Source organism: Halichondria panicea, chromosome 5 (genome assembly GCF_963675165.1).
Source record: "Halichondria panicea chromosome 5, odHalPani1.1, whole genome shotgun sequence".
Taxonomy (NCBI): Eukaryota; Metazoa; Porifera; class Demospongiae; order Suberitida; family Halichondriidae; genus Halichondria; species Halichondria panicea.
In genome coordinates, this window is record NC_087381.1 from 4,676,696 (window position 1) to 4,701,533 (window position 24,838).

A 24,838-nucleotide genomic window follows, 5' to 3' on the forward strand; every position below is an offset into this window, starting at 1 on the left:
TCATAAAAGGTCAAAGGTGCAGACAGGGCGGGATATTAAGTCTAAAGGTCAATAATTGCAGGAAACCTGAACAGACCAGCTCCCTGGCACAAGCCCTCTAACAAGTACATCTATAGATCTAGGTGCGGGTGATTTGCATTAAAGATTTGCTGTGGATTTGACTAGAAAATCTGTCATTAGTCTGTCCGTTTTTTGGACTAACAGTATTAAATACTGGGACTGACAGTCAAAAGTTAGTCTAACTGTGTTGTCTCCTGTGTCTTCTATTTCATGGTAGTCCAGACCCGGTACCCCACCGTACTTAATTATCTAGTTAGATCTACCAAGTTCAAAATGCTGATTTTCTAGACTGTAGGTAGCTGAGTCAGTCCAAATTTGATCCTCCTTTTAAATATAGGATGGCTGGATGGGCTTGGTCTTCTGACTGGGATAGCCACCAAGATGAAGACGTTGACGTGTCCAACTACAAGGTGAACAAATTGCTTAACAACATTGAAGTTATGCATTGTACACAAGTAGGTACCTTTGTCAAAGGACTCCCTGATCCTCCTGATAGACTGCTCTAAGAAGATGTTTGAGAGTTCAGATGATTCTGAGCAATCCTTTGACTTATCCTTCAAGGTATTATATTTTTTGAGATGGCTCGTTGATGTAAATGCTTACTGTGTATATATGTTATTTTTTCTATAGTGTGCGAGAAGTGTTCTATTGAACAAAATCATCAGCAGTGACAAAGACATGGTTGGGATTGTCTTTTTTGGCACTGTGAGTTTTTATATAGGTTAATAATAATGATGATGTAGTGTTCTCCTTACTCTGTTAATTATAGGCGAAAGACAAGAATCCTAGCGACTTCAAGCATGTTTACATCTACCAGGTTAATGTTTGTGTTTTAATTGTCAAATGTAGCTGCCTCAGAATGTAGCCGCCAGCAATGCACAAACTAACACTTGGCCACTGGCATGCAATTTCACAAGTGACCTAGCTAGCAACATTGTGTGTCTAATTAACGTTTTGGGTCTGGCTCAATCTTTCCAAGCACCGCAGAACAGTTTATACCTGTAAACATAATAATGTTGTAAAAATTACTAATCAGGAGATACAGGATTTAGTATAAGACAAAAGTATAGATGAGTACAGTGGAACCTCCCATAACGGACCCTCATCAAAGAACAGCCTCTCTGTTAAGGACAGTCTACCTATAGCACGGACACTTTTATAAGCAACTCCCACAAGCATACCTTCTTGATTCCGGACAGTGGACAAGCTTTCTCCTCCCAATCGACTATCTCTTCCCAAACTGTCTCGACAAACAGGAAACCACACCCACATTTACGTCCAATATGATAGAGGTGGTACTGCCATTACTGGCGTACTGCGAAGAATAAAATTATGGCTTTATCTTTGATTTCAGCTTTTTGAACATACCATCTATAAGTCTTTTATATGGCTATAAATAGAAATAGCAAAAGAACCTCCCATCAGAGGACAGCTAGCCTCCGACCAAAACTTTGCGTCGTTTATGTGGAGTTTCCACTGTATTTCCTCGCAAAACTTGTGAAAAATGGATTTTAGGTACGGCAATTATACATGTGTGCTACGTATAGGACCTTCACGTTGTAAAGATATGCGCCTCCACCGAGGCATCAGCGTGGTGCTTTCATTATAATCATAAGTCCTTGGCTTCTACTCTTTGATCATGTACATGAGTATTGTTTAAGCGAGAAAAAACTACCCGGACGCATTCTGCACAGCAAGCACTTTCTAAGTCTTTATTTCTTCATAGGATTTAGATTCACCAGATGCTCCAAGGATTAAAGAAATCGAGGAGCTTATTGATGGTATTTTGGTGTTACAGTAATGGCTGGCTACAGGATATAATTATTATGATATTCATTAAGGTAACTACGGAAGTTTCAGTAGTGATTTTGGGCACTGTGAGGACTTCTCTCTCAGCGATGTGCTATGGACATGCTCTTCTATGCTTGCAACCAGGTATGGATGGATATTTATTTTCAGTGTTTGTACGCCTGTACATCCATGCTGATATTGCAGTGGCAGCAAGTATGGCCACAAGCGGATACTGCTCTTTACCAATTGTGATAGCCCACATGCCCTGGATTCTTCCAAGCAGGTACATGAATACTGAATTGTATCTTGTATATCACTGACTTCTTTGTATTTTCTTACAGCGCCAAGCAAAAACAAGGGCAAAGGTTTGTATTTTTTTGTCATTGGAAAATAATCGTGTGTAGTGCATTACTTTAATATACGTGTATTAAATAATTATAATGTACATTGAACACGTGGCAATATTTTTCAGGATCTGGCTGACAATGGTGTTGAGATTGAGATTATGCATATTGGGAACTGTTTTAATTATGACGCGTTTTATAGGGTGAGTTATTATAAAATCTATGTATTAAAATAATTATCGTGCAATAATGTGTTTTTTTGCATACAAAATAGTATTGTTCGTATACGTATTACCAGTACTCCTGGTATTACATGTGTAGCACACTGAAATAAACTCATATGGTGCTATGGAAGATTAGAGTCTTTTATACTGTGTCCATCTGTTTTATAAAATCTCAATATAAACGTATATTAGCTGGTACTTTGCAATGGTACAGTAAAATTTCAATGTTCACATCCCGACACAAATGCAATGGTATTCAGACATGACAGATATAGAGATAATTTATATACGACACTAATTATCGGCTGCATGCACAATACTTTCCTTACGCTGTCAAAATGGAACAAGGTTAGTGTCAGATGGGTGTGGGCTGTCCAGCATAATTATAGGCTATTGTCAGATTGTCATCCACACTGTTGCAGGCTATGAGTCCTGCTAAAGGTAGCTATTAGAATGCTATCACACGGCTAGAAACCTTCACAGTCGCACTTCTATCCAATCCACTTCCGTTTGTTGTGACGTCATTGTTTTACTGAGCATTATACGATGATATCCGGAGTCCCCAGATTCTGGGGATTATGTGGCGCATGCACAAACAGTCGATACCAGGCCCTCTCTTCGAGGAAGAGCGGCCTGGGATCGAGGCTAACCTAGTACTTGCTCTGCCATATACCTTCTGTCAACTTAAATAAGCCTCTTTAACTCTACTTTTCAGCATATTGCCTTCTCAGTCGATGAGGACTTGCCTCAACCTAACCCTTCCGAGAAGTTTGATGAGCTCCTAACTCGGTATGCAGATGCCGGTGTAGTACATGTGTTAATGTTGCTGTTTAATGCTTCTTTACTCCTCCATTCAGTGTTCGATCTAAGGAATTCAAGCGACGGCCAATGCAGAAAATTACATTGAAGTTAGGGAATGGTGTGGAGATGGGCACCGCTGTGTACGTTATACTTAGTAATACCTGGATATTATATGTACATGTTTGTATAGCATTAAGTGCCGCTCATGTACAGTAAGCGGTCAAAATAAAGTACCCGGTAGTACGTTCGAAGCGTTTCCGTTTTGACACCGTATCAAAAGCGTTGAATTTACCGTACCGTTGCTAATTACCGTTGCACGTTGCAAGTACATTTGCCGAAAAGTTTTAGAATACGAACAAAGAGGTAGTCATCTCGAGTATTGTAGCTAGTCTAGCTACTTAGCTATGCTATGGCTATGTCTAGCTGTAAGTCTAGCTCTAGATCTACAACGAAGACATAAAACGCACCATTCACAAGTTTTTCAACCTTCTCATCAAAAAGAATGTCTGCAGTCTCTATAGAGTCCTATCTCTGTTCTACAAGGTTAGAAAGCGCTAACTAGCTAGCTATAATATCTAACAAGCTAGCTGCGTGCAGAGCTGCATGGGTGAGGCCGAAGGAAAAATGTAACAACGGTTGATTAGAAAAAAAACGCAACGGTACATAGCGTATCTTGAGCGTATTTTTAGCGTTTATTTTGCAATGTACCAGCGTACTACGGACGCACTACGTAAACGGTACAGGTACTTTATTTTGACCGCTACTGTAGGTACTGCCCTGTTCGCGAAGCCAAAAAACCTAGTTTTGCTCGCTTGGATCAGAGAACCAATGTTGAGCTCAAGACACAGACAAAATTTCTTTGTGAGGTAGGTTAGACAGGCTATAAATATTCAATCACTTCACTCTTTTCGTTGATCAATTACATGTAGGACACAGGAGTTGACTTGATGCCAACTGATATCAAACTTTACCAGCAATTTGGAGGAGAAAAGTCAGTTTTTGAAAAAGATGAAGTGCAAAGCTTGAAAGCGATGTGTTCTAAGGGTATGAATATGTTCAATACTGTATGACAAAATGTACGTACAAATGCACATACACGCATGTGATATACGTTGTATAGTGTTGTACTCATTGGTTAACGTGTCTAATGTACTCTTATTCAGGACTAACCCTAATGGGTTTCAAACCAATTGATCAGCTTAAAGAACAGTATTATGTGAAGCCTGCTAGCTTTATCTACCCTGTGGAAGAGGTACACACCTACTTCTATATGTTACTGCAGGTTCAACTAATTATTCAACAACATCAATTTTACTCAGGTTGTCACAGGAAGCACACGTTTCTTTTCTGCTATGCTGATGAAGTGTTTGCACAGAAATGTGTTCGCCATCTGCCAATGTGTGGCTTCCTCCAATTCTGCACCACGTCTTGTAGCTCTTCTCCCACAAGTGATAATTATCCTTCACAGCATAATTATCCTTCACAGTCGGTTTACGATGCATGTATTCTTCTCCCTGTAGGCTGAAGAGGTTGATGAGAACGGTCTCCAGATATCCCCAGCTGGTTTTCATTTATTGTATCTACCGTACTCTGAGGATCTAAGACAGTTGACAGTTGAAAATACAGAGAAAGGTTAGTTTATGTCGCCATTATTAATTATAGCCCGGTTGAATGTGAAATTCTTCTATTTAGAGCATTTATTCGAAAAAAATAATTATGCCTTGAGGCGTAGCCCCACGAGGGATATGGTAAAGCTGACTGTGTGTGTGTGCGTGCGTGTCTGTTTCAGCTCAACGGTTGCAATGAGACGAAAACTAACAGTTTCTGTACACGTTCTTGGATTTTTATGTGTAGATTAGCAAACTGAAGCTTCTTTCTCGAGCTATGGCCACAGTGAATCTTTCATAGCATCATCTGTTTTCACAAAATTCTATTCAACTTATGAGTTACATGTAGCCTTGCACTAAAGCGCATAGCTGTTTGTTAGCTACAAGAGCCAGGAAATAGCTGCAAAGCTGCATGCCTATATATACACTGTACTGCCAGAAGCAGCCTGCCCTTGTAAACTCTGACCTCATTGCAGATCCACCCTTTTTTCATCTCAACGGTATCAATGTGACAAAACCAACAGCTTCTATAGTTTAATTTCTTTTGACTCATAGATTTGCAAAGTAAAGCTTCCCTTCTCAAGAGTTATGGATAGTTTTAGTTGCTGTTGCAGTCTCTTCTGAATCATTCGTATGCTCGCACGATTCTATTCGACTTAAAGCGCTAGGTATTTTTTAAGCTACAAGAGTGAGAAAAATGTTGCGAAGTGTGCTATACACAGATTTCCAGAAGCAGCATCCATTGTGAACTTCGACCTTAGCTTCCGTTTCTGAGCTCCTACAATTGGGCTCCTATGCGTTTAATAGGCGATGACCATGGCTAGTCTCATGGATCAGCCGGTCTTAGGAGAGGGGGCTGATCCATGAGACTAGACCATGGCAAGGTTATTTGGGCGTCTTGTCTAAAAGCAACAAAAGAGACGCGGATAGCTTGATACATTGGCCTTCCCAATTAACATATAGTCTACTCATTACTTAACAGATTTATTTTCACTGCATGGGATTTTTTTTGTTGCAGCCCAGCCTGAGCTCGTTGACAAAGCCAAGGAGATTGTGAAGAAGCTGACATTCAGTTTTGAGAGCGATGCCTTCGAAAATCCAGGTAGTCACATTAATGCGTATTAAATGGCTCTATATTTGCGTGCCGTTTTTGAAAGACTCTCTCGCAAGCATTGAACCGTGCCTTTATCAATGATTATACCTTGATGTGCGCATGCGCAAGCGGGGTGCAAGTAAGAGCTTCTAGGCATTGGATATAAAATAGTGGATTTGCAAAAGAATGTTTTATCTCGAGTTATACGTATTTGGAATGCCTTTTCAGCCCTTTCAGAATAGCGCTTAGCAAAACTTGTTTTTCGTGTTAGCTCCTTTGCACTAGAATGATAACTACAATGTACATGGTACATGTTTATTGCACCTTACATGATTATAGTACCGCATTTCACATCAACATATCACTCACTATAAATGTTCTTTGCCACTTAATGGTATCCAGTGAAAACAGTCTTTTTGTATAATATTATTATACTGAGAAATTAGCTGCAAACTATTTTTTGTGAAGTTGCAGTTTACAAAAATATACCTTGCTTCATCTCAAAGGGTGGGCGGGCTCTCACAAGAGTACGGTGTTCGTTTAATATAATTATTTCGGATCGATATTTTTGATAGATGAATGTATGCAGTGTTGCAAAGACATTATCGTCAGCTGGAAGCCATTGCTTTGGAAAAAGACAGTGCTGAAGAAGTGTTTGATCTCACAGCTTCTGACGATAGCCTCATTCGAAAAAGAGTTGGATCTCTTCTAGATGAATTTAAAAATCTGACAAATCCTTTCGGTTTGAGTGACACCAAAGGAAGGAAACAAAAGGTGAAATTGTTAAATTGAGTTGAATGTATATGGTATTCTACTCTAGTCTGGGAAGAGCTAGTGTACTCGATGGCCGAACCTCTCTCCTGCCATGGCCTTTATACCCCTGTGCTGTATGAGTAACTATTTGAAAGAATCTCTCCTTTTCATAACAGAGCAAGGCTAATGAGGCTACTAATATAGCCAAACGCTCTAAAGTAACAGATTCTGATGAGGATATTCTTGAGCTTGTCACCCGGTATGCTTCAAACAAAAAGGTATGCCTAGCTCCAACTATTATATTGGTAGTCAGATGCGTTTACCACTATACTTTTAGTGCGTTGAAGAATTTCCGTTAAGCAATTATGGTCCAAAATGCCTCTTTTGTTTTTTTTACACGTATAACCTCTTCAGTGTTAACCTCACAATTTTTGCTTCTGGGTAGTAGTAACAAATTGGTAGTGACACTTTTTTAACGTATTAACCTCGCCATTTTTCGGCTTCTGGGTCAATTAATTTATAGTGACACTTTTTTGTGAAAATGCGAACAACATACCGTATAGCTACAGCTGCAATGAAGTGCAAGTAAAGGCTTCTATTGGATTTTTAATTCACGTCATCGCGTTATGCCTATTTTTGCTTACCATTGGTTTCAGAAGAGTGCGTAGTTGGAGTGATGCTACTCTATTTAGCAGTTAGCTCTGCACTAGAACGCTAGCTATTGGAGAAGAGAGCTGTAAAGGCTCCACTGTACTGATGCAGCAGACACTAATTTTACATCAATCATGGTCAATTATTTCATACTCTTTGAGTTCCTTGTGATTACACAGCAAGCAAAAATGTTCATCGAATTATCTGTGTATTAATTAGCAATAGCTACAACGAGCTAGCAGCCATGCTTTACATCCTTAGCTCCAGTTGCTTCAAATCCACCTCTTCAAGAAGCCATGTGGTCTTGCCTACACGAATGGTGTGCACCACATTATTAGACCCACCCACTAAAATAATGCAAAGAAGCCATTCATCTGCTGAGCGCTGCTGAGGCATGTTTTCCAGATGCCATTAATTTTCTTAAAATGGGGGGGGGGGCTCTAGCCCCGTCAGCCCCCCACTGCCTACGCCACTGAAAACTAAAAAAAATAGGAGGCTTGGCTCGTTTGTTGCGGAGCGCTTCTTGCAGAAGGTGGAGTCATATTTAATCCACTCTTGTCCATTGAAACAGCGCAATTCAGGGCTATATATGCAAGTTTTTTTAGCAGAGAAGCAGAAATCATCCTGTCGGAATAGGACATGTTCAAAAATAAAGCTGTTGCTAGCTTGCTGCTTTTGTATATACACTTTTTGCCTGAGGCAGGGCTGACATATAAGGTCCTAGACTTCATCACATAATTTTTCAATGGTTTAGGTACCGTATAGCTGGTAATTTTCGTGGGGTAAAAATTCATTCAACTCGAGAAACGGTGGTTTTCATGAGTAAAAATTTCGTTTAGTCTCGTTGCCTGCTGCATTTCTACGTTCTGGTTAGCCATGCCTACGTAAAAATTTCGTGGAGGTTAGCTTGCCCACGAAAATAACGAATATTTTACCCCACGAAAATTACCTGCTATACGGTACGGTATCGATCTTACCAGGAGTACTACATGAATAGGAGTAAGCAACTTATCTCACTACGTCACAAACACATAGTAGTGTAAACTGTGGTTACTTTGTGTACACATGACGATGTATGGCTGCATGGTAGGCTCACTTTACATGTAGAAATTGTCAACAAGAGTGCAAGTGCATGTGCAGGCTAGGCTGAAACTATATACAAGACTTAGAGAATAGCATAGATCTAGATCTACTCAGCTAATATCATCTAGAGAATGCAAAAAGACGGAATTTGTGTGACTAATCTTTGCTGAATAACATGTTTGATGCAATGCAAAGCAGTTAGCATTGTGTGTGGTGCCAGGTTAGGTAGAACTAAACTAGAGGTGTGACAAGCTGCTAAAGTCTTACTTCCAATGTCATGGGCAAGTTGTGTGTCTGAGGAAAACAACGTCAACCTTGAGAGACACAGCAGTAACAAGGGATGCCCATGCACTAAAATAGTCTGAGTCGATTACTTGTGAGTCTTTTGAGAGCTTTATTTCTACCCCAGATGCAATGCAACGTAGGAAATCGTACCACTGAATTTGAGTATGCATCTTTGCCTTTACACTTGATGTAAAATTGTTTGTATTGATTGCACAGGCAGTCTGCAAGCTTCACCAAGCCATCATCCTGTTCCTTAGAGATTATATTAAAAACCTGTTTTCTCTCAGGGTACTTCTCTAGTTGTGGTAGCTTTTCTACTTCTTCGGTTAATTTTCTCACCAATGCTAGATTATTTTATTCAGTAGCAAGCTTTTGGCGACTTCTATCACACAGTTGCTTTGCTGTGTTCATGTTCCTTTGCTTTTCTTTATTTTGTGCGAGAGCTAGACCCCTGGACCTATTCTACCACCAAGTGTGCTTGCACAATGTATGTAATTAACCACACTGTTTTGATGATTGTGGTTGTAGGCCACTTGAGATGTGGGCGTTTTACACATGTAGTATGACATGGCATGACACATTGAGATACCGTATAGCGGGTATATTTCGAGGGTATAAATTTTCGCGGATGGACCTCTTCAAAGGATTTCGCGGATTTTATTTTCGTGGTCTGAGTTCCAGCCTTTTGGCGCATGCGCACATCAACATACAGCTGTACCTCCACACTGTTAGCCTCAAATCCATAATACTGAACACGCCTACTATTCATAAATTTTCGTGGGTATAAATTTTCGTGGTACAGGCTCAATCCGCGAAAACTGCAAACATTTATACCCTCGAAATATACCCGCTATACGGTAACATCACGTTTGTATAGGTTGCTTACTCCTATCATAGATACACGAAAGAAAGGGATAGGCAACGCCCCACGTGATGCCAGTGTGTGACGTCACACCCTCTGGTTGGAGGCGAGTTGCGCTCAAGAAAGTACACAATGATCCCTATATCAGCTTATTTTTCTCGTAGGGGGCCTAAAAGAGAAATTCAAAGCAATCAGGCATCATGCACACATACACCCTGCACTACTGATAGCTACAGCTGCTATGTTAGTGCCGAGATTTCTTTTATTCAGCTTGATTTGTGTGAAAAAATACCAATTTGTCAGTTTATGTACCTCTATCTCCAATATTATAACATGTACGTTTCACAGAATTAAAGTGTGTTTATAACTGCATGGAACAAAGCATATTTTCCAGCTCTCAATGCAGTGAAGTAGTAGCAGCACCATGAAACGTTTGTCCAAAGTCCAGAAAGTTTGCGTACCTCTCCTGCTCTTACTGTACATGGTAATCTAGTTTGAAGTGCTCTAAGACACAGTTTAGGTATTAGAAAGTGGAACACAAGTATTTTTATCTGTATTGTGTGATCGAAGAGATGGCATTTGAAGGACTTGGGAACAGACCTGTTATGGTTTGTAGAGTGTACTGACACCCCCTTTGGAGCTCACTTTCTCATCACTTTGCATATAGTAGCTCTAAAAGAATAATAGCCTATGTCTAAGTGTATCTGGTGTCTCCTCAAGAGCACAGTTTGCTATAATACTACAAACTATTAATATCTTTACTGACATTTTGAGTGCACACACCCCTTTTTGCTCATTACACGCCCCTTTTTAGCAGCTCGCCTCATCCAACGGAAGTGCTGGGTGTTGCCTATCCCTTTCTTTCGTGTATCTATGCTCCTATTCATGTACTCCTGATCTTACATATGTTCATGATTTACTGGTTTTCAGGTACACTTTTGGTTAGAGTAATAACTTCTGCTAGCTTAGCTTTCAAATTTCTGTAGTAAGTTTACAGGGCTACATTTTGATTCGATTGCTGAGATAACACCAAAAGCTACAATTTACTATTTTCTACTGTTTTTATGACATCAGCAGCTGCAAACCACAAACCAATGCCGCTTTAATCAACCACAAACTTAATTAAGAGTGGGCGTACAGTTATTGTACGCCTACTTACGTGGTTAATTAGAGTGTCATCGATTTGTGGTTAGCAGCTTGTGATGTCATCAAAACGGTAGAAAATAGTAGAATATGTAGTTTTTCAGTGTTATCTCAACAATGGAATAAGCATAGAGGATGTTCTTGGTATCAAAATGTAGCCCATTTATTTGTAAACTTTTAAACCTAAGCTATGAAATGTTCAGACTACTCTAACCAAAAGCGTACCTTAAAAACCAGTAAATTATGATTATAGACATTGTGAACATATGTAAGACCCATAAAGGGATGGTCAGGATACCTAAACCATTAAACAATTATGTGATGAAGTCTAGGACCTTAGCTGTACAAGATTACTGTTTTATTACTCTTACCAATTACCCACTATAACAATTTGTTGTTGTTCTATTAATCACCACAAACCCACCACCTTATGTTTCCATGGAAACGTTTTTGAGTATGTTGTAGCTTGGTCATTCACCTACACCTCAGCACAATTTCTTAGCCAATCGAAAGATATTTACATTTAGGTACAGCTACTCACAAATTTGTAATCTACTCTCTAAGCTGGATGCAGTGTAATTATACGTACCGTCAGGAGCACATTATAGCGTCTAACTCTGCATATGTTCGGAAATCGCATCTCGTGTGCTTTCCTAAACGCAAAAGTGTATAAGTACTGTATTACAGACCATGGTCAGCCTGTGAATATCATTATGAATTAACGGATGTACATGTACATGTAGTGCAGCAGCAGGAGAGCTAGGTTGAGCCAGAAAGAGCTAAAATGAATAGCTAGATCTTTGATGGATGTTGGTATACATCATGGAAGAGACTGTCATTGGTGAGGTACAGGAATAGGAGCATATAATTATCCAGTCACTTTGTACAGAGAAAGTTTGACTTAGACTAACACATACTAACACATACTAGGTGTTTTGTTTTTGCAGTAGAGATCGAGTGTTACTGGGGTTCTTAGAAGAGAGAGCTTACTACCAGGCCTATAGCTAGCTAGCTAGCTGTAGCTTTTCACCTATGTTTGGTAAAGTGCACCGTCAGCTCAATTAGTACTCGCCCGCAGACCATATAAGGTCATGCTTTGCAAACTTGCACGAGATGTGATTCCCGAGGTAAGACGCTCCTTCTGTAACGTGCTCCTGGTACCGTATAGCTAGAAATTTTTGCGGCCCCAAAATTCTAGACCTTCTGCGGAAACCATTTGCAGAGGGTTAGGGATAATATTTCTGTGTTTTACTCATTCGCAGAATTCGCATAATTTTTAGGCCGCAGAAATTTCTAGCTTACGATAAATTATTTATTTCTTAGGCACATTTTTCATGTATTGTAAAAAAAATATCTCAGTCTACGACACTTCATATACTGTATGCTGTTCTTTCTTCAGTTGAATACACTCACTGTCAGCCAGTTGAAGAGTTACTTGAATGCCACTGGGAACAAATGTACTGGAAAAAAGCAACAGTTGATAGACTTTATATATCAGCAGGTTGGAGAGCCGACAGTATGATTATAGTTATTCAAAGTTTGTTTAATATTATATGATCACACCTTAATTACGAAGTGTTATATATTGGAACCTCTGAATAAGTTGGTGCAAAGATAACTTTCAACTTTTAATAACATTTGCAGATAATATTCTGCGTTTACTCATTCATTCGCAGAATTCGTAGAATTTTGAGGCCACAGAAATTTCTAGTTTACGATGAAACCGTCCGAATCCCAGCAAGCGCTTCAGTACTCACTTGCAGGCTCAAGTGGTGACCCTGTACGTGTTTCTCAAAGTCAATTGTCACCGCTGCTACCCTCGGTACTCATGCAAACGCTATTCAGATTTCATATTTAATGTCTAATTATCAATAATTATAAAGAACGTTAAGTTATGGTTTTAGGTCCTAGCAACCAGTGTATATCCTGTGTGATTGGCTAGCTATATAGGTTGCGCATTTACTCCTCTACCATGGTAACTCACGTTCAATAATACATTGTGAAAAGCTTGCTCTGTCAATAGCTAGCTGCTTACCGTTGGTTGTTCCACGCTGTCAAATAAATGCTGATCTAGCAAACATCCTGAGCCTTACGACTCCTCCTCTAAGACTAAAGCAGCGCTCTTATCAAGTGCCTCTTAAATGAAAGCGCTAATGCCTCGGTGGAGATGCCAAAGCTACATAACATAAAGCTACTAGATCTAATAGCTTAATTTTATACACATCTGTTCTAGGTTGTTCTGTATGCGGATGCGGTCACAATCATAACGATGATGAACACAATTTGCTGCAAGTAAACTCAAGAGTGGGTAATGATCGACCATGATTGTTGTTAATAACGATCGTTCAAGTCTAAATGGCTGCCATCAGTAGAGTCTCTCTTCTCACTCTTGCAGCTAGCGTTCTAGTGCAGAGCTAACTGCCGAGCAGCAACACTCGGTAAACAAGTTTGGCTACGTGCTCTTCTGAAAAGGCTGCAGGCATAACTCGCTTTATTTTGCAATTAAAATCCAAAGACTAGAAGCCTATAGAAACTCTTACTTGCACTTCATTGATCCTTGAGCAGCTGTAGCAGTCCACACACACACACACACGCATGCGCATCGAGTATAACTATATCAGACTTTATTATGCCTCGGTGCGCATGCGCAAGCGAGGTATATGTTTGTGTGTCTGTCTGTGTGTGTGTGTGTGTGTAGACTGTTTCAGCTGCTCAAGGATCAATGAAGTGCAAGTAAGAGTTTCTATAGGAGTCATGTTTTCTTGGCTTGGTATTTGAATAAAGCTTCGTTCTCGAGTTATGCCTAGTTTTGCTTACCGTACTTGGAATGCCATTGCAGCCCTTTCAGAAGATTCCGTAGCAAACTTGTTCACCGAGTGTTGCTACTCTACTTAGTAGTTAACTCTGCACTAGAACGCTAGCTATTGGTAGCTGCAAGAGTGCTGCAAGGCTCTGCTGACTTGCAGCCATTAATTTTAGACTTGAACTTTCGGCATCGATCGTTATTAGCAACGATCATCGTCGATCATTACCCACTTTGAGTTTTCCTGGATTCTGCATGCAGCAAAATTAATCAATGTGTGTATAAAAGCTAGTAGTAGCTTTATGCTTTGGCACCTCCCGCGGTGCTTTCATTTTATACATGATTAATTTTGCAGTTATATAGTTTCGAGGTGGTGCTGTAAGGTGTGCACCACCATAGCCTGATCTAGTTGAGCGGAGCCGTCGTCAAACGAATGGTTGGGTATCACTACCGTACCCTCGCGAAAATACGCCCACCCTTTTCTGCAAGAAGTCTAGGGGACTGGGCGTATAATTGCGAACTGCGAGTTTTCATTCGAATATACGCCCACCTGCGGCCTCAAATCGAGGTTTACACTTTGCTCGATGAATACATAGTATGAACATTTCATTGACAACAACAATGTTATAACCATGTGGCAGAGCTGAATGTAGTAATTAGCCACTTCCTGTGATTGCTGTACTTAGGTACGAATCGTGCAGAATATAGATTAGTATTGATATAGTTGATGTATGCTGAGTTACTAAGAATTGGTTGACACTCAACTTGACAGTGGAGGTCCTGCCGAGACTAACCCTAACGCTTCAGGACTGACTCTACCGGTGTAGAGCAGACTCCGCTCCACGCATGGGAGTACTCAGTGACCCGATCAAGGCTCCTACCATTGAATTCGGCGAGGCTAGCCACGGACATGCTAAAAAGAGTTGCCATAGATCCCTGGGAATGCTTCAAGAGCAGACACTCTGCCCATGATCGAAGGCAAGCTAGGAGAAGACGGATATGAGCCGAGGAATGCCCAAGTTAAACTTGTGGAGGAGCGATCGAGCTGGTCAACGAAGAAGGATCCTTCCTGCAGGTGGAAATCAGGTCGGAGGATGAGCCCCATGACCCACTAGCCGCCAGAGAGGGTGGTGCCGAAACTGACCGAGGGGATATGGAGGACCAGCTGAGGAGACTCAAGCCGAGCTGACAGAGGCCCAGGCCAGGAATGAGGACCTTGCCAGAGAAGTTGGTGAGTTAACTGTTAAGCTAGGGCGAGCTAATTCCCGTGTGCGAGAGCTTTGGTCAGATCAGTGTGCCTTGTCTGTAGAGTCTGATAGGCAGGCCGAGCTAGAGATAGAACAGCTAAGAAACCAATTAGCTAGTAGCCCACACCGCCTGGGTCGACAGAAGACCCATAGCTAAAAGCCGCCGGGGGAAGGCCCCGCCGGTAGAACCATTCTCGGGGGAGAATGACACCCAAAGATTCGATGACTGGCTGCCTACTCTGGAACGGGCCGCCAAGTGGAACGAGTGGACGGAGGAGGATCGCCTTCTCCAGTGGGTGCTGGGTGATGAGGGGTGATGAGGACAGACTAGCAAAACCTTAGCTGCACAGGACTTCCGGCACACGGTGCAGGGTGAAGCGGAGAGTGTAGCTGACTTCGTCTGTAGGCTAAAACGCAGGTAGCTTATGGTCGGGACGGTATAGTCAGTGAGGCCAGGGATGCATTGTTATACGGTCAATTGCATGAGGGGTTGAAATATGATATCATTAAAGCACCTGGTGTATCTGGAGTAGACTCCTACAGTGCACTACACCTAAAAAAGAGGCAGCAGTACAGCAAACCTGAGAGTAAGCCACTCCCAAGACCCCCTAATAGGCACGGGCAAGCCCCATCGAGGCCTAGAGATAAGCACCTGCTGGGTAGGGCGCCTGAAGTGTGATCAGGTAGGGCACTTCGCTAACCATTGCCTGGGGCTAGAGTGAAGCAGCTGATAGCTACAGGTGGTGCCGGTTGCGATGACCCTGTTCAGGGAGCAGATGACCTAATGGAGCTGCTCATATCTAGCTCAGACGAAGAGCTAGTGAACCGTGTACTAGTTCACGACCAAGGTAGCAGCGCTAAAGCAGCTGTAGTGCAATTGCAGGGAGTATGAGTCATAGATAGTGGCTCTGACATAACTATAATGGGGGCCGAACTGTGCAAGTTTGACAAAGGATGATGGTGTTGTGTTTGCTACGATGGCGTTAGGTCGATTGTGTTGGCCTCACTCAGACGATCCACTATGGAGCTCCTTGGTCCATCGATAACTACTTTCAGGAGTGTGGCAGAGCAGGAAGAGGTGGAGAGTCATCAACTTCCACTATATACTGGAGGCCGTCTGATGTTACGATCACAAGAGTGTAGAGATGGGTACGGTGAGACGGTACCTGGAGAACACTGAGATCTGTCGGAGGTACTTCCTTCTCCATTACTGGAAGGTCGTAAGTCTCTGAAAGGTAACATGTTTGTGTTTAGAGGTGGTGCATGTGGGCTACTGGCGAAGCGCCTTAAAAAACGAGATTAATGCCGTACCTCATGGCCTATAATTATGCAACTTATTGAAAATGTTAGTAATCTCAGGTTTGTGCCGTTGAGCTGCCTTAATTTCCCTGTGAAATCTGTCTGTTTCTGAAGTGCCGTCACGGTGCATTTTGTAGTAGTATTGGTTATTGTATTTATAGCTTACAATATAGTGATGTAATGGCTTATGTTGAGTTATGTAATAACATGTGTTCTGGACTTAAAGTGATTGATTATATCTTATGAATCTTATGAGACCTAGTGATTCTAGAGCATATTACATGGTGGAAGCGGTGGTTAGTACTCTTCTTTAGACACTACAAAGAGTTTTGTGAAAAATCAGAGAGTAACTAGAACCAAGAACGATGGCTACAGCAACGTATCAAGTCACACCTCCGGAACCATTTAACTTTGGTACTCCAAACGAATGGACGAAATGGATTAGGCGATTTGAACGCTTTAGAAGTGCATCAGGACTGGAAGCGCAACCAGAAAAAGCACAGGTCAACACACTCATATATACGATGGGAACACAGGCAGATGACATCTTCCACTCGTTTGATTTGACTGAAGACCAAAAAAAGGAATACGAAACAGTTAAAGGCAAGTTCGATGGACACTTTGTTAAAAGGACCAATGTCATTTACGAGAGGGCCATGTTTAACAGACGAAGCCAGGAAGAAGGAGAAACTGTCAATGCTTTCATAACAGCTCTCCACACACAAGCAGAGAAGTGTGCATATGGAGTACTGAAAGAAGAGATGATTAGGGACAGAATAGTAGTCGGCATTCGAGATGCGACTTTGTCACTAAAACTTCAGCTAGACTCAGCACTTACCTTGGAGAAAGCAGTCACACAAGCCAGAGAGGCAGAAACTGTTAAAATGCAACAACCATTAATCCGCCAAGGAAAAGAAAAAGAACCAGATACCAGAGAAGTGAATGCCTTTCGAAAAGGATTTAAAGGAAAAGGAAAAGGACAAGGAAGACAACCTTTTGAGAACAGAAAACGATTTAACGATAAAACTGTTAACGACAAAATAAGTTGTGTCCGCTGTGGAAAAACACCGGGACATGAAAAGCAACATTGCCCAGCTAAAGAGGCTACATGCCACAAGTGTGGAAAACGAGGACATTACAAGTCTCAGTGCAAAACTAAACACATCCGAGAAATACACAAAAGTGAGGAGTTTTTTCTGGGAGCTGTGCAATCAAAAGAAAATAAACAATGGAAAATCACTCTAGACTTCAATGGACAGCCCACCGAATTTCAGATCGATACAGGGGCAGAGGTCAACCTAATATCAGAACGAGAGTACAAGAAAGCTGGTGCCCCACCACTGTCGCCAGTACATCAGACATTCAGAGGTCCAAACAAGTATGTGATTCCTGTCATGGGACAATTCATGGGAAAAATTAAACGGAATGACATGGAGATAGAGCAAGAGATCTATGTCGTGAAGAATCTCCACAAATCCCTACTGGGACAGCCAGCGATAGAAGCTCTAGGACTGATCAAAATGATCGACCAAGTCAAAGCAGCAAAGCTAAACCCAACAAAACAGTTTCCAGAACTCTTCACAGGTCTGGGGAAACTAAGAGCAGAATACGATATCAAGCTCCAACCCGAACACACGACGAGTTCCAGTTCCGCTAAGGAGGAAAGTGAAACAAGAGTTGGATCGAATGGAGACACAGGGAGTGATAAGCAAGATCACACAGCCCACTGAATGGTGTGCAGGCATGGTGGTAGCCCCAAAACCGAATGGAAATGTGCGTATTTGTGTCGATCTAACACGCCTAAACAACAGTGTACGCAGAGAGAGACATCCATTACCTTCAGTGGACCAAGTCCTAGCGCAATTGGCAGGAGCAAAGATATTCTCCAAGTTGGATGCCAATTCAGGGTTCTGGCAAATTCCCCTTGCTGAAGAATCTATCCCCCTCACCACATTCATGACCCCTTTTGGAAGGTATTGCTTCCACAGATTGCCTTTCGGCATCACATCAGCTCCAGAGCATTTTCAAAGGCGAATGTCAGAGATGGTTGGAGATATGGAGGGAGTAGTATGTCTGATCGATGATTTCCTCATCTATGGATCAAACCAACAAGAACATGATGAGAGACTGACGAAGGTGCTCACCAAGCTTGGAAAAGAAGGTCTTACACTCAACAAAGAGAAATGCAAGATTCCTGGGCCATATTATCGACGAAAGTGGCATAAGAGCAGACCCAGAGAAAGTGGCTGCGATCCAGAAGATTCCAACCCCAACGAACGTCCGAGAAGTTCGCAGATTCCTGGGAACAGTAAACCAGATGAGCAAATTTGCACCGAATTTAGCAGAGATCAACAAACCGATACGAGATCTATTGGTCAAAGACAACCAGTGGACATGGGGAGAACCACAGCAAAGTGCATTCGATCAGATCAAAGAGATGCTAACAACAAGCCCTGTCTTAGCTCTTTTCGACCCAATGTTGGACACAACAGTCTCAGCAGATGCATCCTCCTATGGCCTTGGAGCCACACTCCTACAGAAACAAGCAGATGGGAATCTCAAACCGATTGGATACATCTCAAGATCGATGACTCCTACTGAGCAGCGATATGCACAGATAGAAAAGGAGGCATTGGCACTTACATGGGCGAGTGAAAGGTATTCGGAGTATCTCATTGGCATGGACTTTCACATCCAGACTGACCACAAGCCACTAGTCCCCCTGTTCAGTGTTAAGCCATTGGACGAATTACCCCTCAGAGTGCAAAGATTCCGACTTCGAATGATGCGATTTCGCTACACTATTTCTCATGTTCCTGGAAAGGATCTAATAGTAGCAGACATGTTGTCGAGAGCACCAGTCGGTAATCCAATGCAAGACAATCACGACCTAGAGGCAGAGGGAAACGTGTATATAGAGATGGTTTTGAAACATCTTCCGGCGTCAGATAAACTCCTAGAAGAAATTAAAGAGAAACAGAACCAAGATGAAACATGTCAACAACTCAAAAAGTATTGCCTGCAAGGATGGCCAGATAAACACCAACTTACAGGATCCCTCAAGCAATGTTACCAAGTTGATGCAGAATTGTCAGTACAAAACGGCATTCTGATGAGAGGAAACAGGATCTTAATACCAGCTGAAATGCGACTACAGATGTTAGATAAGCTACATCAAGGTCACCAGGGAATAGAGAAGTGCAGACAACGAGCACGTGTGTCAGTTTAGTGGCCAGGCTTGTCTAAACAAATGGAAGAGCTCGTAAGAAGCTGTCCAGAATGTTGTAAACTACAAAAGCAGAGAGCAGAACCGCTAGTTGCCTCAGAATTTCCGGATCTACCATTTCAAAAAGTAGGCACTGACCTATTCGAATGGAAGAAAGAAAACTATTTGATGATTGTCGATTATTACTCGAGATACATGGAAATTGCAAGACTCAAACAGACAACCACAGAGGAAGTAATGCGACACACGAAAAGCATTTTTGCAAGACATGGAATACCCGAAACGGTAGTGTCAGACAATGGACCCCAGTACAGCTCAGGACTCTACCGAGAGTTTGCTAACAACTTTGGATTTCATCACGTTACGTCAAGTCCGTACCACCCTCAAAGTAACGGAGAGGCAGAAAGAGCTATAGGAACGCTAAAGAATCTACTCAAGAAAGAGAAGGATCCATACTTAGCATTATTGGTTTATCGAACCACACCACTCAAAAATGGGTATAGTCCAGCGGAGCTCTTGATGAATCGAAAACTCAGAACAACAGTTCCGATAACGAGAGAAATGAGGAAACCGATGGTCCCAAATGTGGAGTCTCTGGAACACAAAGAAGAGACACAGAGAGCAAAACAGAAGCACACATTCGATCAACACTACGGAGTTAGAGAGTTATCTCAATTGATACCAGGAGATATGGTTTGGCTACCTGATCGAGAAGAGGAAGCTATAGTAGACGAAGAAGTAGCTCCAAGATCCTACACAGTACTCACTCCAGGTGGAACCTATAGGAGAAACAGAAGGAATCTAGTTGAGATAAATCCGCAAAGAGAAACATCTGAGAATCAGACAGAATCCGACAGTCAAGTTCAAACTCAAACGGACACACAGACTCCTCGGAGAAGTGGCAGACAAACACGTCCTGTTACTCGATACGAACCAACATGGAAATAATCTAGGTGAACAGTGAACTAAGAAAGGGAGATGTAGTAGTATTGGTTATTGTATTTATAGCTTACAATATAGTGATGTAATGGCTTATGTTGAGTTATGTAATAACATGTGTTCTGGACTTAAAGTGATTGATTATATCTTATGAATCTTATGAGACCTAGTGATTCTAGAGCATATTACACATTTGATGTTTATGTGACGACCTCGAGTGGTCAGTAAAAACATAAAAGGTAAGTGTTCATGGTACATGTACAATTATTATTCCTCCATAATAATTAGGTAATTTATACATGTACGTGTACCTCTAACAGTAAGTTGTATAATTATTAGGCCGGTTTCCAAGACACCATGAGGTACGGCCTTCATCTCGTTTTTTTAAGGTGCTTCGCCAGTAGCCCACATGCACCCGACTCACTATAAGTAATTATAGTGAGTTATAGTGAGTCGAAATCAATGTCACTAGTAAGCAGTCTCCAATTCATAAGGTGTACATCATAAGGTGTACATGTATCTGTACATGTGCTTGTGATTTTAACTTTCTGACAATCCATTCCTCCAGCTTCGTACAGTTGACCTTCGTACAGTTGAGAGTCATATTCTTGAATCCATTGTGACATCGTGGCTCGGTCTGGACTCTTCTGGTTCTGAAGTGCCGTCACAATGGATCTTCTCTGCGCCGATGATTCTGGGTGGATCCCAAACTGGGAATCAAACGACTCTACCAGGTGAGAAATTGCGGTCACACTCCTTGCCGCTCGTGTACTGGCAGTCTCTGTGAAGTTAGCCCCCATGTTCCCCTTAAACTGCTTGTTCACGTGCAAATCACATCCGACCATTACCGCCATGTGTATTCACGAATCTCCCCCAGGTCAATTGGTGAACCAAGTCTGGTGAGAGAGTAGCCAACTGCACCTGAATCCTGAGAGCCGTACTTGGTTCGTCTCCCGGCAAAGAAATGGAGCAGTAACACTTTCCAACACCTCCATGGCTAGAGACGCTAGATGGCACAGGACTCGACTGTAGTTGTGGATACTGTCCAATCTCAGTACTGCAATCGTGAACCGGTTAACCACCTTTGATGCCACGTCAGACACTAACGGAACCTCTACCGTTGGAGGGGCTGACGTCAACCCCCGCTGTAATGAGGTGACTTTTAAAGATTCAAAAGAGGAATGCATGTCTTTCTTTGGCTACGTCCGATTCTGAGGAAGAGATGACTGAGAGTGGCGAAAAATCGACGGAACTAATCTACACTCTATTGGGGAAAAGGTACATAATAATTATTATTAGTGTACGTAATTAGTATACGTACACACCGTGCATGATTTACTACATACAATATAAAAAAATGCACTCAAGGGCATTAATTAGAGTATATTTTTGTACATGTGTACATGTACTTAATAATCATAAATTTACCGTTATGTTTAATTTTACATGTACTGTATAGATTATTCTATGTTATGAGCAGTCCTTCGCCACTGGCTCTAGACGATTCAATCCCTCCTCAGCTCAACTGTCAACAGATCTCCACCTGTGTGTGTGTACTCTTTGCCAAGAAACCCCATCATGATGTCAATCTCGTTCTTGTGGAGCACATCACAAACTATGACGTCAGATTTCTTGGCTATTTCAGCACTGTGTGGATGTGGAATGTGCTTGGCTCTCTGAGACCACCGGAAAACCCTCATGTGGTCACACAACACACGACTCACCAGCACCACAAGGTTGCTCTTCATGGCCGACTCGTTAACCCGAGGTGCGTGGGCGGCCACGGGTTATAGTAGTCTGTCTGTTTGTTTGTTTGTTTGTTTGTTTGTGATGGACTCACCTGGATGCCACAGCACTGCGTTTACAGCATGGATAGCCTTCACACAACAGTATCTTGTTTTAAATAGTGGCAGAATTTGATAAAAGCGAGCAAAAGCTAAACTTGCACATGGCCTTGAGTTGAGTTAAGGTACGGGATCACTTCAGTTGCAAATACGTAGTCAAGGCTTCATTACCGATTTTCAGTTGAAGTGATCCCGTACCAGGAACAATTGAATAGGCCTACGGTCAAGAAAGTAGAATTGTGACTGGTTGTTGACTGACTCTGGATCCTATACTCCAGCCTAGCTTGAGCCATACTTCTCTTAGTCTAAGACTCCAGGCTTCTTTGCTGTGATCCCAGTCCACAGTGCATGTCTCATGTAGTTGTACGTTATTAGTTTAGTTTTATTGCTCTTGAGTTGCTGTGCTAGTCATAGGCATGCTACATGCACTGCATTATAATTATAGACGTCTACCATTCCTCCGTTTTCTTTAGTATCATGTCACCAGCCGAGGGTTTGCACTTCAGTGCTCTAGTTTGGTTGTCCTTGGATATGTCAGGAGGATTGAATTGAGACAATGGAGAAGGACTCTTTGCTCGAGACTTAACTGCTATAAGGCTGAACATATTGATCATTTAGCTTGTCGACGTTGTCACCTACAAACTCGAGGGTCCTGTCGCAGTGTAACTGAGCGTTACATTCAGGTGATTTAGCCGAGTATACACCTGGGAATATTTAACATTCCTTAACTCTATCTCGTATGTAAACCCTGCGTATTATTTCTACCAAGCCCCAGCAATGATTCTATTTTCAGTACTTATGCTGTTACATACACACATACATGTGCGTTCATTTACACGTGTAATACACACACACACACACACACACACACACCTTTCTGTTGACTGAAGAGAACGAGTGACAGGAATGTTTGGAGTCCACTCATTTCCCCCTTAAGTAAGACGCTCAGAGCCATGCAGATGCGTTTCTCTCCCTTTTTTTGTCTTGTTTCTGTGGTCAGACCGGCTAACAATAAGCTTCAGGAGATTTGGAGACTTCTCTCGCAGCTCATCGATGCACCTCTCACAGGATCAACTGTGTCCAGAGGCAGGGAAGGGACATCACCGGACTTTCTACACAGAGCAGCACATTCATCATTAAGGAACTTCTCTAAGCTGACAAGGAAAAGACAGCTCTGGTTCCTCAGGCTGCTGTCAACAGTCTTCGTGACTACCGTTTGCTTACTGGGTGAGCTGACAGTGATCTATAAGAATGCTACGTAAATGCCTTACAGTACACAATTACTAAACATGTACCTGAACGGTTCTTGAACGGTTCTTGGTAGAGAGGGATCTGTTGATTGTACATGTGTAATTGAATTATATATTTTTTGTTAGCATTTTACTCTCCACTAGTGAAGGTTAATCGTACTGTCCACTAGCAAAGGTCAATCATACTCTCCACTAGCGAAGGTTAATCGTACTGTACTGTCCACTAGCAAAGGTCAATCGTACTGTCCACTAGCGAAGGTCAACTCTCAACTAGCGAAGGTCAACTCCCTACTAGCGAAGGTCAACTCGCTAAGATGGTCAACTCTCTACTAGCGAAGGTCAATCGTACTGTCCACTAGCGAAGGTCAATCGTACTCTTGTGAACTCTCTGGGCACTCTCTGGGCCACCGTACTACGCCCCTGCTCTGTAGAAGACCTAGATCAGATTGCAACTGGGGTACACAAAGTGGTACTGATATAGATCAAACTGGCGCTGTACTAATGCTGCCATGTTTTTGCTTTCGCTCAAAAGTGCATAAGAAGCCCCTCGGTAAATTTCATTGTAAAAAATGAACGTTCGGTGAGTTTCTTCAACGTCCGCGCTTGACCTGTTTAAAGCAGCCAAATTTTTACAGGTAGGTAAGGGCTGAAGTTAGCACCTGTGAAAAAAAACTTTTTTGCCCATGTTTTTCATTTAATTAGTGCCGCGTTAAAATTAGTGCCGCGTTAAGGGGGTTTTCCTAGGCCCTGTCACAGGCCCTGTCACATAATAATGACAAAAACAAGCAAGCAAGTTGCTAGAACAGATCTCATAATAATTTTTACAGTCTTTCTACTACCTTCTCTGTACTACCTCTCTGTAAAATCTGATGCAATGCGTTCCACCGAAGCGGCAGCCACCATTACCTTACTTTTCCCAATTTAGCAATCTTTAAGTGGGCGTTTCTCAATACCGCTATTTCAAAACTTTGAGTTTCTAATGCGCATAACTCAGGCATGAAAAGAATGCATAGGCAATTCTTTGCTGTGCCTTTTTCCCAGAGCCTGTCACAGATGAGCAATTGCGTAAAATTGGGTCTGCAAGTCAGTGCACAGGAAACAGTGCGGGCCGTTATAATTTGATAACCGTACCTGAGCTCTGCAGTGAACTTGCTATAGCAACTGCGCATGTGCAAACATAAACGGCCCGAGGCAAATGCCGAAGCACTGTAGCAACTGGTAAATGCGTATCTGTTTTCAGTTCTGTTTCATGCCATCGCATCATGGTTTTCTCTTGTTCTGTGTGATCCTTTTATGCATGTGCTCCAGACGCTCTTGTATCCCATGTTGCAAGATTCACAGATACGATCCAAATTTTCTGATCTACTGCCTGAGATCAAGAAGCACTTGTACAGGGGTGGATAGAAAGAAACCAACACGTTGTCTGATGATACTGCTGAAGAAGATTGCACCATGGATATTTCTGAATCCCTGGAAGCAGGCAGCAATGACTCTAGTAAGCCAATTTTAATGTTGTCAGCTAGACATGAAAGC

General features: G+C 42.0%; 3 protein-coding genes across 5 annotated transcripts; all 3 read left to right on the top strand.

The window, feature by feature from the left end:
* Positions 1-4: 4 nt before the first annotated feature.
* Positions 5-12,315, top strand: LOC135336239 (X-ray repair cross-complementing protein 6-like). 3 transcript variants are annotated; one of them, XM_064531990.1, is made up of 21 exons: positions 5-122; positions 398-470; positions 520-621; positions 691-765; positions 830-877; positions 1,787-1,841; positions 1,902-1,995; positions 2,056-2,134; positions 2,193-2,216; positions 2,324-2,398; positions 3,135-3,208; positions 3,277-3,360; positions 3,990-4,086; positions 4,150-4,264; positions 4,384-4,472; positions 4,540-4,668; positions 4,741-4,852; positions 5,846-5,929; positions 6,510-6,694; positions 6,850-6,951; positions 12,097-12,315. In XM_064531990.1, the coding sequence occupies exons 2-21, from the start codon at positions 399-401 to the stop codon at positions 12,217-12,219; spliced, it is 1,818 nt and encodes a 605-aa protein (XP_064388060.1). In that variant the 5' UTR covers positions 5-122; position 398; the 3' UTR covers positions 12,220-12,315. The 3 variants fall into 3 exon arrangements, 2 of the variants coding, with proteins under 2 accessions (XP_064388060.1, XP_064388061.1); XM_064531991.1 differs by having other exon boundaries at positions 64-232; XR_010394803.1 differs by lacking the exon at positions 12,097-12,315 and having other exon boundaries at positions 6,496-6,694.
* A 4,096-nt stretch (positions 12,316-16,411) lies between these two features.
* Positions 16,412-17,776, top strand: LOC135336243 (uncharacterized). The gene has a single exon (XM_064531998.1). It carries the CDS (start codon positions 16,412-16,414, stop codon positions 17,774-17,776), a length of 1,365 nt encoding a protein of 454 aa, XP_064388068.1.
* A 1,733-nt stretch (positions 17,777-19,509) lies between these two features.
* LOC135336385 (uncharacterized protein K02A2.6-like) lies at positions 19,510-20,220 on the top strand. The gene has a single exon (XM_064532148.1). The coding sequence runs from the start codon at positions 19,510-19,512 to the stop codon at positions 20,218-20,220; it is 711 nt and encodes a 236-aa protein (XP_064388218.1).
* The last annotated feature ends 4,618 nt before the right edge of the window (positions 20,221-24,838 follow it).